Genomic DNA, 13,733 nt, shown 5'->3' with positions numbered 1-13,733 from the left:
TAACACATACACATTACAATACAACATACACATACACATCATACACACTTACACATAGACACATAACAATACACATACACATTTACACATACACATACACATACACATACACATACACATACACATCACACATACACTATACACATACACATAACCACATACACATACACATAACATACACATACACATACACATACACATACACATACACATACACATACAACATTACACATACACATACCACATACCACTACACATACACATACACTCATACACATACACATACACATACACATACACATACCACATACAGCATACACGATAACACATACACATACACATACACATACACATACACATACACATAACAACATAACACATAACACATACACATACACATACACAAACACATACACATACACATACACATACACATACACATACACATACACATACACATACACATACACATACACATACACATACACATACACATACACATACACATACACATACACATCATACACATACACATTTACAACATACATATACACATTACACATACAAATACACATACACATAATTACACATAATACACATACACATACACAATACACACTTACACATACACATTCACATACACATACACATACACTACACATACACATCACATGACGCAATAACACAATACAGCATACAGCATAACATACCATACACATACACATACACATACAACATACACATACACATACACATACACATACACATACACATACACAACACATACACATACACATACACATACACATACATACATACAATACACATACACATACACATTACACATAGACACATACACATACACATACACATACACATACCATACAATACACATACACATACACATACCACATCACATACACATACACATACACATACACATACACATACACATACACATACACATACACATACACATACACATACACATACACAATACACATACACCTTATGCATTATAGCGTATACCTATACATATGTATAATATATAATATATAGGCCCTATATAATATTATAAATATATATGATATAGTATACGTCGAATATTTAAAGCTATTGTAAAAAGGTTTCGTCCTTGTGCTTCTCCTTTACCCAGACATCATAATGCTTTTGCTGAACCTAAACAGCTGCCCTAGATATGCTTAGCGACGATACGAGCGCGTTCTACCCTTCGTTGGCGAGAAACCGCTGGCGTTCTGTAGCGACTCGCGAGATTTCATCGGGTAACGACCAACCAGGATGATAGCATATATGGTTGTCAAGCGAACTACCTGTATGTGCGACTCGCGGAGTTCTCATTGAAATGCGATCATTACCTGGTGGTCATGTGCGAGGATCTGTTCAGCACAGGCCACCTACTGTCATTTAAATGATCTAGTCGCCATTCGCCAAATAGTTTTACTGTGTTAATTGCTTGTGTCTGATTTCTCACCGAAGGCGATCGTGAAATCGGCCAACGTTTGACACATGCAGAGGATATTAATGTTCATGTTATCAGATTTTACAGTGATTGCTGAGCGAATATATACGCCTTTACGTGATTAATATGACAATAAGTAATATTTACCATTTTTAATGAATATATCAACACAGTTTAGGTTCCGTTCGGCTCTTTATTGATTCATTGCGGCGCATGTGTCTGCCTTATTTTGTCATTCCGCTTTATTGTTACGCCTATTTAAACATAGCTCACACACACACACACCACACACACACAACACACACACACACACACACACACACAACACACACACACCTCACACACACACACATACAAAAACTGTTCGCTATACATATATATATATATATATATATACAGCGAACAGTTTTGTACGTACGAACAAGTTAACATTTATGGAATAGTTTTTATGTTTTCTTTCACGCGCTACAACAAGTAACTGTGCCACTCGGTGATTGGGCATAGGTATGTTACTAAGGTTCTACGACTCCGTCAACTTCTAAGCCGAGTGTTTAGAGTTTTACGTGCCACTATACGGCACGTGTTTTCAGGCGGGGTCGCTGCCAGCGCAGGAAGATATACAACATAAATATAAATGAAAAGAATCTATCAACTAAAAGTCAACCCAGCTTTAATCAAAGAAATAGCTAGTACTAGCAGGATACCCGGCGTTGCCCGCGCGAAATAAAGCACTTTAGTGTTTGCACACTGGCTGAAGATAAATTACCCAAAAACCTATTTATTCTATATCTATCTATCTATCTTATCTTCTATCTATCTTATCCTATCTATCTATCTATCTTATCTATCATATCTATCTATCACTATCTACATCTATCTATCTATCTATTATCTATCTATCTATCTGATCTATCTATCTATCCTATCTAATCTATCTATCATCTTATCTTATCTACAGTCTATTCTAATCTATCTATCTATCTTATCTATCTATCTATCTATAAGTATTATCTAATCTATCTATCTATCTTATCTATCTATCTATATCTAATATTATCTATCTCTCTCTCGTCTCTCTTCTCTCTCTCTCTCTCTGTCTCTCTCTCTCTCTCTCTCTCTCTCTCTCTCTCTCTCTGTCCTCTCTCTCTCTCTCTCTCTCTATAATATATATATCAGAGTAGATAATAGTGGACCCTTTATCTACTCCTGATATATATACTGCATCGTCGCGTGACGTTTACACAAGAAAGAGGAGGATGGAATGTGATTGGTATAAACGGTCTGACGTCACGTTTTATACGGGCTTAGAGATGGGAGCCAGGAGAGAAGACGTATCGTCTGCAGATGATCGGGTCGACGTAAGACAATAACCAAAGGGCGAACTCCAGAATACGGGCACACGAATGGGATCTTTATTCGAGCCTCAACGCAGATGACAGCAAACGGACGGCAGAAGGCTCGCAACAGGCGCGGACTGATCGTGCTAGATTCTCTGCCCCGGACATGAGCGTGCGGACCCTATTTATCCTCTACCCTCAGCACTGCTCTAGCGCACGCGTCCGGCGACATGTAGGTTACAAACACGTTGCCAATTATACCGATATTTCTCTCTCTTACGACCGGTGGGTGATTGGGCCGTAAAGCCATTCGATGCGCCTTGATTCGGTATATTGCTACGACTCTAGCTTTAGTAATACGGCCAGCATTTAGTGACACCGCGTCCGATGTCCTATGCAGCTGGCTAAGGTACCTGGGAAGCGCCTGTGCTCGCGTATAAGCACATCTACAATATATATTTTAATTCAGGTATAAATTTGCTCGCTACACTATCTACCTGATCTATCTATCTATCCTATCTATCTATCTATCTATCTATCTATCTATCTATCTATCTATCTATCTATCTATCTATCTACTACGTTCTATCGATCTATCGATCTACTATTTATCTATCTGACTCTATCTATTCATCTATCTATCTATCTATCTATCTATCTATCAATCTATCTATCTATCTATCTATCTATATCTATCTATCTACTATCTATCTATCTATCTATCTATCTATCTATCTATCTATCTATCTATCTATCTATCTATCTATCTAATCTATCTCTCCCTCTCTCTCTCTTTATCTATCTATCTATATCTATCTCTCTATCTATCTATCCATCTATCTATCTATCTATCTATCTATCTATCTATCTATCTATCTATCTATCTATCTATCTATCTATCTATCTATCTATCTATTATTATCTATCTATCTATCTATCTATCATCTATCTAATCTCTATCTATACAGTACCAAGTCAGTGCAAGCTGAATCTGTTTTGACAATAGTTTGCTGCAGGGCCGTTCACGTTTTTTTCCGTTTTTTCTCCCTGCAACTTCAGATGACCTCGGAGGTCAAATCCAATTGCCCATGACACTCAGCATTCAAAAGTTACCCTACTGAACACACCCTATTTCTAGAGTGCTCCATATTGATTTGCATTGAGAACAGACAAACAAACGACATACATTCACAAATATGCATTAGATATGCTTATCACGTGTTTGCAATGAAATCTAAAACTCCGTGATCATAATGTGTAGGTAGTAGTAACTTAATTGTAACTTGGTGAAGATTAAAATGCATCATACCTTTTGTAGGTCGTCCAAACGTCTCGTTTTATCGCGTTACTCTTATTTTTTACTCTTGAATCAATTGACAGCAAACACTTAACAATTGTGTATTTCTGTTTCCCTGTTTGAGGGGTTTATTGTAACTGTACATTGTTAATTCGCACTGTTCTATAATTAATTAATTAAATTAATTTCGTTCGCAATTGTACAATGATTACAGTTTGTTTTTATTGAAGTGGTCTTTTTCGTACCTACTCTGCTGTAAGCATTGTTTTCACGATTTCGTCAGCAGACAAGTGGAGCAAGACGAGAAGCAAAAAATTGGCGAGATTTGCAGAACGAGAGATAGCAGCGAAAGAGGAGGGTTAGAGGCTAAACGTGGGATATAATAATGGATATGGAACGAGAAGTGCGGCAGTGCCCGAAGGGGAAGAAAAATGGAAGGCGATGATCAGTTGAAAAGGAAAAGACGGACGATAAACGGAATATAGATGCAAGGGATGTCGCGAGCGAATTCGGCGGGGATAGCTGGGTGCATCTACGTACATGAATATACTATAGAATTCTGATAGTAATACAGTAGTTAAACAGTTCATTCGGGATAACTACATGCTCTGTACTATATTATACATTTTGATTTAATTTGATATGTTATTAGTTACTGAACGCATTACTTGCAAACAATGTCATGTGCACTTAAAATGAAAAATGTATCTCGAAACAGATTCATTTACATGGTTGTTCTTCATATTAATTTCTATTATATTTATATAATTATATTATATTATATTATATATATATTATATTATATTATATTATATTATATATATAATATATATATTATATTATATTATATCTATATTATATTATTTATTATAATTATATTATATTATATTATATTATATTATATTATATTATATTATATTATATTATAATTATTTATATATATTATATATATTATGTATTATATTATATTATAATATATTATATTATATTATGTTGTATTATATTATATTATATTATATTATATTATATTTATTATATTATATTATATATATTTCATGTTATGTTATTTTATTTTATTAAGTTATATTATATTATATTTATACTATTAAATATATATATCATATACAAAATTCCTATTTGCGTAAATCGTTATATGAATGCTAATGTATTTAATATATCTAAAATAAACAGATTCGTAAGCTAAATGTCGATTACTACATTATGAGGACAATTACGTAATTGTCTTGTTTGTCAACGATCAGCCAGGTAAAATGTCCGGGCGTGTCGGCTGTTTGACAGTCATTGAATGTTCGCCGAACTGAGGTACATACATGGTGTCGCAGCGCGTGGCGTTTCACTTCTCTGTATATCATATATTAATATATATATGTAATTATATATTATATATTATATATATTAATATTATTTTTATTATATATATATATATATAATTATATACATGTATATATATATTGTTCCCAAGCCATCGCGTACTGCAATCAACTGCGTTTGCTATTGGAATGACATCAAACGTTGGCCGCGCTGCTGTGAAGCCGTTGGCGTAGCCGTTGCTAGGCAGCGTTCTTTGTTCATTGCATTTCAATTTCGTTGTAGAACAGACCGCTTTTCTACTCCTCATATAGCTCGTTTGTTGCACGCTAGATTGTTCAAAGTAAAACCTTCATATAGTGATAATATTTACGTCCTTGTATAGTGTCAGAAAGAGGCGAAGAACTCAAGAGAAATCGTATAAAGCATCTGTGCTGGTGTCTCAAGTAGTGCAGCCCTAGTGGGCTGTGCGTGTGAATCCACGCTCTGGACATCCAGAGGTGCTTGTGTAGAAACTCACCGGACAATATGTCGTTTAGACCTTGTGTGATGTGTTTTCTAGCGTGCCTGCCTATGATTTACGGCCAGTCCATCTGTGGGAAAACGTAAGACAAATATTTACGATACTAGATTACATTTGAGTTTGTTTATATGCGAAATATATGAAAAAAAATATGCTAATGATATATAGATGTAAAGAATGAATATCACGCGGTAGTATTATATACGTGTGTAATACCCTGCTTGCGCGCGTGCGCGCGTGTGTGTGTGCTGGGTATCGGTGGTGTGTGTGTGTGTGTGTGTGCTGGTGTGTGTGTGTGTGTGTGTATGTGCGCGCGCGCGTGTGTGTGTGGTGTTGGGGGCGTGTGTGTGTGTGTGTTGTGTGTGTGTGTGTGTGTGTGTGTGTGTGTGTGTTGTGTGTGTGTGCATGTGTGTGTGTGTGTGTGTGTGATGCATGTGTGATGCGTGCGTCGGTGTGTTTGTGTTTGTGTTGTGTGTACGTGCGTGTGTGTGTTGCGTGCGCGCGCGTGTGTCTGTGTGATGCACGTGTAACCTGTGTGCATTGGACGTGGTTTTATTATATATTTATATATATATTTATTATATGTCGTATAAAAGCTTTATAGGAATATAACCGTATAACTACTATAAAGATATTTCATTATTCTAATTATATATAATGCAAATAAATATCCGATGGTAAAAATGTAATGTAAATAAGAATAACGTGAATGATGGTTGTATTATTGTTCTGCAGAAATCAGTCTTGTCTGTGTGTGAGGGCGTGCGAGCGCGCGTGGAAATCTGTGCGCGTGTGATTTTCTGTGTGCGTGGCCTGCGCGCATACCTGTGAACGCGCGCACGTTTGCGAACATGTGTGCGTCTGTCTATGTCTGTTTGCGTATGATGTGCGCTATGTGTGTGTGTGTAGTGTGTGTGTGTGTTGTGTGTGCTGGTGTGTGCGTGCGTGCGCGCGCGTGTGTGTGTGTGTGTGTGTGTGTGTGTGTGTGTGTGTGTGTGTGTGTGTGTGTGAGTCTTCCTCTCCCTCTCTCTCGCGCTCTCTCTCTCTCTCTCTCTCTCTCTCTCTTCTCTTCTCTCTCTCTGGGGGTGTCTCTCTCTGGCACCCTCTCTCTCTGTGTCGGCTCTCTACCCTCTCTCGTGTGCGTAGGTCTCTCCCCTTTCTCTTTCTTCCCCCCTCTTTGTGTATGTGTATGTGTATGTGTATGTGTATGTGTATGTGTATGTGTATGTGTATGTGTATATGTTTATGTATATGTATGTATATATATGTGTATATGTATATACGTGTGACTTATTTTCGCTCGTATGCGCACAAACTCGTCCAAGGCATTTGCAATCTAATCGTGAAGGCTCACATGTCGATCCGATGCCAGCTCCCATCTGTGGCAGAACGTGAATCGTGTCGACTCTAGTAAAAAGCTGTGTCGGAAGGCAGCAACTCCACTCGGTACGACAGCATGTGTGCGTGCGTGTGTGCGTGCATGCGTGCATGCGTATGTGTGCGTGTGTGCGTATGCGTGCGTGTGTGCGTATGTGTGCGTGTGTGCGTCTTATACACTGTATCTTTGGTCATTGCTGCTTTGCGGTGATTACCACGCTGCGAGTGAAAAGAGGTGCTCTCATTCTGTCACCAACGGTCACTTCTCAATAGTGCCTACTTTTGTCGTGCCAGGTTAACGGGGTTGTTGACCGTGTCGCGAACGCCGGTGTTTCATTTATATACTCTACGCCCCCAGGAATCATCGTTCCAGTTGTCGCGCACGCTTAGAGGTCTGTAAGCTGTAGCACGCACACTGCTGCGTTAACCGGCCTGGCTCTCTTGCTACACTGTAGTGTCATTTACATGATACAGGTAGACGGCGTGTCTGTCCTACGCTGCTACAGGTTAAAGTGTTGAGACTCGACGAATGGCTGGAGCAATATGAGACATGGCCGAGAGCGGCGTAATCGTATCTTATGAGTTTCATCAGCATGTATATCCGTGTAGTACGTTGTGTGTGGTCCTAATAAAATTCCTTCGTCGAGGAGACTAGGAGCATTGTGAAAGACAGCAAGTGACGTTAATGAAATGGATTCCTTGAGGATTACTTAAAGTCGTTTAGATTGGATATTCAGAAACATTCTATACCGAGAACTGTTCTAATATTATCCTGCTTCTGTTGATTCGACAAGCGTCTGTAGTTGAACTACCAGTATGTCTGTGTACGATACACTATCATGAGCGCGTATTCGGTTGACGTGTACGCCCCGCGGTGGCGGAAAATTCATGGTAAACACGTTTGCGACATCACATGTGATCGTGCAGCTAAAATCGACGCGGGTTGTAGTGACGTGGTAAGCGTCGGCCGCAGTAGTCGGACCGACCTTTCAAGTAGGGACGTTGCACCCAGTACACGTGACGACCTTTGCGATGATGCTCTCAAACATGAAGACACTATCTGGCTGTGCGTGTTGCTTGTCAAACATCCGCGTGCAAGCTTTGGTATGTATCTTTACTAGTATTGATGGGTTGTCAATATAAAAACGGAGGTAATGATCTATCCCGCCTTCTCCATCTCTCTCTCTCTCTCTCTCTCTCTCTCTCTCTCTCTCTCTCTCTCTCTGTCTCTATCTCTCTATTTACCCCCTAACCCCCTCTTTATCATTAATGTAATATAATATAATAGAAATGTAATATGAAGAACAACCATGTAAATGAATCTGTTTCGAGATACATTTTTCATTTAAGTGCACATGACATTGTTTGCAAGGTATGCGTTCAGTAACTAATAAACATATCAAATTAAATCAAAATGTATAATATAGTACAAGACATGTAGTTATTCCCGATGAACTGTTTAAGTACTTATTTACTATTCAGAATTCATAGTATATTATGTACGTAGATGCACCCAGCTATCCCCCCGAATCGCTCGCGACATCCCTTGCATCTATATTCCGTTTATCGTCCGTCTTTTCCTTTTCACATCATCGCCTCCATTTTTCTTCCCCTTCGGGCACTGCCGCACTTCTCGTTCCTAATCCTATTATTATATCCCACGTTTAGCCTCTAACCCTCCTCTTTCGCTCTTATCTCTCGTTCTGCAAATCTCGCCAATTTTTTGCTTCTCGTCTTGTCCACTTGTCTGCTGACGAAATCGTGAAAACAATCTTACACAGAGTAGTAGCGAAAAAGACCAACTTCAATAAAAACAAACTGTAATCATTGTACAATTGGAAGAAATTAATTTAATTAATTAATTAATAGAACAGTGCGAATTAACAATGTACAGTTACAATAAACCCCTCAAACAGGGAAACAGAAATACACAATTGTTAAGTGTTTGCTGCAATTGATTCAAGAGTAAAAAATAAGAGTAAACGCGATAAAACGAGACGTTTTGGACGACCTACAAAAGGTATGATGCATTTCAATCTTCAACCAAGTTACAATTAGGTACTACTACCTACACATTATGATCACGGAGTTTTAGATTTCATTGCAAACACGTGATAAGCATATCTAATGCATATTTGTGAATGTATGTCTGTTTGTTTGTCTGTTCTCAATGCAAATCAATATGGAGCACTCTAGAAATAGGGTGTAGTTCAGTAGGGGTAACTTTTGATGCTGAGTGTCATGGGCACATTGGATTTGACCTCCGAGGTCATCTGAAGTTGCAGGAGGAAAAAAACGGAAAAAACGATGAACGGGCCCCTGCAGCAACATATTGTCCAAACAGGATTCAGCTTGCACTGACTTGGTACTGTAGTAGATAGATAGATAGATTGATAGATAGATAGATAGATAGATAGATAGATAGATAGATAGATAGATAGATAGATAGATAGATTGATAGATAGATAGATAGATAGATAGATAAATAGATAGATAGATAGATAGATAGATAGATAGATAGATAGATAGATAGATAGATAGATAGATAGATAGATAGATAGATAGATAGATAAATAGATAGATAGATGAGATAGATAGACAGATAGATAAATAGTAGATCGATAGATCGATAGAACGAATAGATACGCCATAGATAGATAGATAGATAGATAGATAGATAGATAGATAGATAGATATAGATGAGATAGGATAGATAGATAGATCAGGTAGATAGTGTACGCGAGGCAAATATTATACCCCGGCCGCCCGGGCGCGCAATGAATAAAATACTATATTGTAGAATGTGCTTATACGCGAGCACAGGCGGCTCCCAGGTACGCTAGCGCAGCTGGCAAGACATCGGACGCGGTGTCACTAAATGCTGGTCCGTATTACTAAACTAGAGTCGTAGCAATATAACCGAGATCAAGGCAGCAATCGAATGGCTTTACGGGCCCCAATCACCCACCGTCGTAAAGAGAGAGAAACTATCGGTATAATTGGCAACGTGTTTTGTAACCATATCATGTCGCGGCGGACAGCGTGCGCTAGGAGCAGGTGGCGAGGGTAGAGGATAAATAGGGTCCGCACGTCTCATGTCCGGGGCAGAGAATCTAAGGCAGATCAGTCACGCGCCTAGTGCGAGCCTTCTCCGCGTTTGCTGTTCAATTCTGCGTGAGCTCGAATAAAGATCCCATCGTGTCCCGTGTACTTTCTGGAGTTCGCCTTTGGTTATTGTCCTTACGGTCGACCCGAATCATTCTGCAGACGATACGTCTTCTCTCCTGCTCGCCATCTCTAACGCCCGTAAAAACGTGACGTCAGCACGTTATACCAAATCACATTCCATTCCTCCTCACTCTTCTTGTGTAAACGTCAACGCCATGCAGTATATATATCAGGAGTAGATAAAGGGTCCACTATTATCTACTCCTGATATATATATTATAGAGAGAGAGAGAGATGAGAGAGACAGAGAGAGAGAGAGAGAGCAGAGAGAGAGAGAGAGAGAGACAGAGAGAGAAGAGAAGAAGAGAGACGAGAGAGAGAAGGATATATATATATAATATAGATAGATAGATAGATTAGATAGATAGATAGATTAGATAGATAGATAAGATAGATATATAAGATAGATAGATAGATAAGAATAGATAGATAGATAAGATAAGATAGATAGATAGATTAGATAGATAGATAGATAGATAGATAAAGATAGATAGATAGATAGATAGATAGATAGATAGATAGATAGATAGATAGATATGATAGATAGATAGATAGATAGATAGGATAGATAGATAGATAGATAAGATAGATAGATAGATATAGAATAAATAGGTTTTTTGGGGTATTTTATCTTGTCAACCCAGTGGCACCAACAAAAACTAAGTGCTTTATTTCGCGCGGCAACGCAGAGTATCCTGCTAGTACTAGTATTTCTTTGATTAAAGCTGGGTTTGACTTTTAGTTGATAGATGCTTTTCATTTATATTTATGTTGTATATCTCTCCTGACGCTGGCAGGCGACCCCGCCTGAAACACGTGCCGAATAGTGCACGTAAAACTCTAAACAATCGGCTTAGAAGTTGACGGAGTCGTAGAACCTTAGTGACATACCTATGCCAATCACCGAGTGGCACGTTACTCTGTTGTAGCGCGTGAAAGAAAACATAAAACTGATCCATAAATGTTAAGCTGTTGTTCGTACGTACAAAACTGTTACGCTGTATAATATATATATATATATATGTATAGCGAACAGTTTTTGTATGTGTGTGTGTGTGAGTGTGGTGTGTGTTGTGTGTGTTGCAGTGTGTGTGTGTGTGTGTGTGTGTGTGTGTTGTGTGTGATGTGTGTGTGAGCTATGTTAAATAGGCGTAACAAGTAAAGCGAATGACAAAATAAGGCAGACAATGCGCCGCAAATGAATCAATAAAGAGCCGAACGGAAACCTAAAAACCTGTGTTGATAGTATTCTATTAAATGGTAATAATTACTTATTGTCATATATCACGTAAAGGCGTATATATTCGCTCAGCAATCACTGTAAAATCTGATTAACATGAACATTAATATCCTCCTGCATGTGTCAACGTTGCCGATTTCACCGATCTGCCTTCGGTGAGAAATCAGACACAAGCAATTAACACAGTAAAACTAATTTGGCGAATGGCGACTAGATCATTTAAATGACAGTAGGCTGGCCTGTGTCTGACAGTCTCTCGCACATGCACCACCAGGTAATGATCGCATTTCAATGAGAACTCGCGAGTCGCACATCAAGGTAGTTTCGCTGACAACCTATATGCTATCATTCCATGGTTTGTCGTTACCCGATGAACTCCGAGTCGCTACGAACGCCAGCGGTTTCCTCGCCAAGCGAGGGTAGGAACCGCTCGTATCGTCGCTAAGCATACTAGGCAGCTGTTTAGTTCTAGCAAAACATTATGAGATTCTGGTAAAGGAGCAAGCACAAGGACGAACCTTATTTTACACATAAGCTTTATATTCGACCGTATACTATATCATATATATTTATATATTATATAAGGGGCCTATATATTATATATTATACATATGTACAGGTATACTCTATAATGCATAAGGTGCTATGTGTATGTGTATGTGTATGTGTATGTGTATGTGTGTTTATGTGTATGTGTATGTGTATGTGTATGTGTATGTGTATGGTGTAGTGTGTTGTGTATGTGTATGTGTATGTTGGTATGTGTATGTGTATGTGTATGTGTATGTGTATGTGTATGTGTATGTGTATGTGTATGTGTATGTGAATGTGTATGTGTATGTGTATGTGTATGTGTATGTGTATGTGTATGTGTATGTGTATGTGTATGTGTATGTGTATTTGTATGTGTATGTGTATGTGTATGGTATGTTATGCTGTATGCTGTATTGTGTTATTGCGTCATGTGATGTGTATGTGTAGTGTATGTGTATGTGTATGTGAATGTGTATGTGTATGTGTATGTGTATGTGTATGTGTATTATGTGTTTATGTGTATGTGTATGTGTATGTGTTGTGTATGTGTATGTGTAAATGTGTATGTGTATGATGTGTATGTGTATGTGTATGTGTATGTGTATGTGTATGTGTATGTGTATGTGTATGTGTATGTGTATGTGTATGTGTATGTGTATGTGTATGTGTATGTGTATGTGTATGTGTTGTGTATGTGTATGTGTATGTGTTATGTGTTATGTTGTTATGTGTATGTGTATGTGTATGTGTATGTGTATGTGTATGTGTTATCGTGTATGCTGTATGTGGTATGTGTATGTGTATGTGTATGTGTATGTGTATGAGTGTATGTGTATGTGTAGTGGTATGTGGTATGTGTATGTGTAATGTTGTATGTGTATGTGTATGTGTATGTGTATGTGTATGTGTATGTGTATGTTATGTGTATGTGTATGTGGTTATGTGTATGTGGTATAGTGTATGTGTGATGTGTATGTGTATGTGTATGTGTATGTGTATGTGTATGTGTAAATGTGTATGTGTATTGTTATGTGTCTATGTGTAAGTGTGTATGATGTGTATGTGTATGTTGTATTGTAATGTGTATGTGTTATGTGTATGTGTATTGTATTGTGTATGTGTATCGTGTATGTGTATGTGTATGTGTATGTGTATGTGTATATGTTTTATGTATAATGTATGTATATATATGTGTATTATGTATATACGTGTGACTTATTTCGCTCGTTATGCGCACATACTCTGTCTCAAGGCATTTTGGCAAATCTAATCGTGAAGGCTCACATGTCGATCGGTCGATCGCCTCCCAGCTCCATTCTGTGGCAGAACGTGAATCGTAGTCGCACTCTAGTAAAAAGCTGTGTCGGAAGTCAGCAACTCCACTCGGT

The 13,733-nt window shown here is 38.2% G+C and overlaps 1 protein-coding gene across 1 annotated transcript in view; it reads left to right on the top strand.

Annotated features, from left to right (window-relative positions):
• The first annotated feature begins 7,730 nt into the window (after positions 1-7,730).
• Positions 7,731-13,733, top strand: part of LOC106806209 (protein dispatched homolog 1-like) — a 22,316-nt gene continuing 16,313 nt past the window's right edge. The window contains exon 1 of the mRNA XM_014808082.1: positions 7,731-8,447. Coding sequence (XP_014663568.1) covers positions 8,183-8,447 — 265 coding nt within the window. The 5' untranslated portion in view covers positions 7,731-8,182. The remainder of the gene's footprint in view (positions 8,448-13,733) is intronic.

Source organism: Priapulus caudatus, unplaced genomic scaffold (assembly GCF_000485595.1).
Source record: "Priapulus caudatus unplaced genomic scaffold, Priapulus_caudatus-5.0.1 Scaffold148, whole genome shotgun sequence".
Lineage (NCBI taxonomy): Eukaryota > Metazoa > Priapulida > Priapulimorpha > Priapulimorphida > Priapulidae > Priapulus > Priapulus caudatus.
Note: the sequence above shows the minus strand (reverse complement) of the source record. Positions and strands in the feature narration are given on the sequence as shown.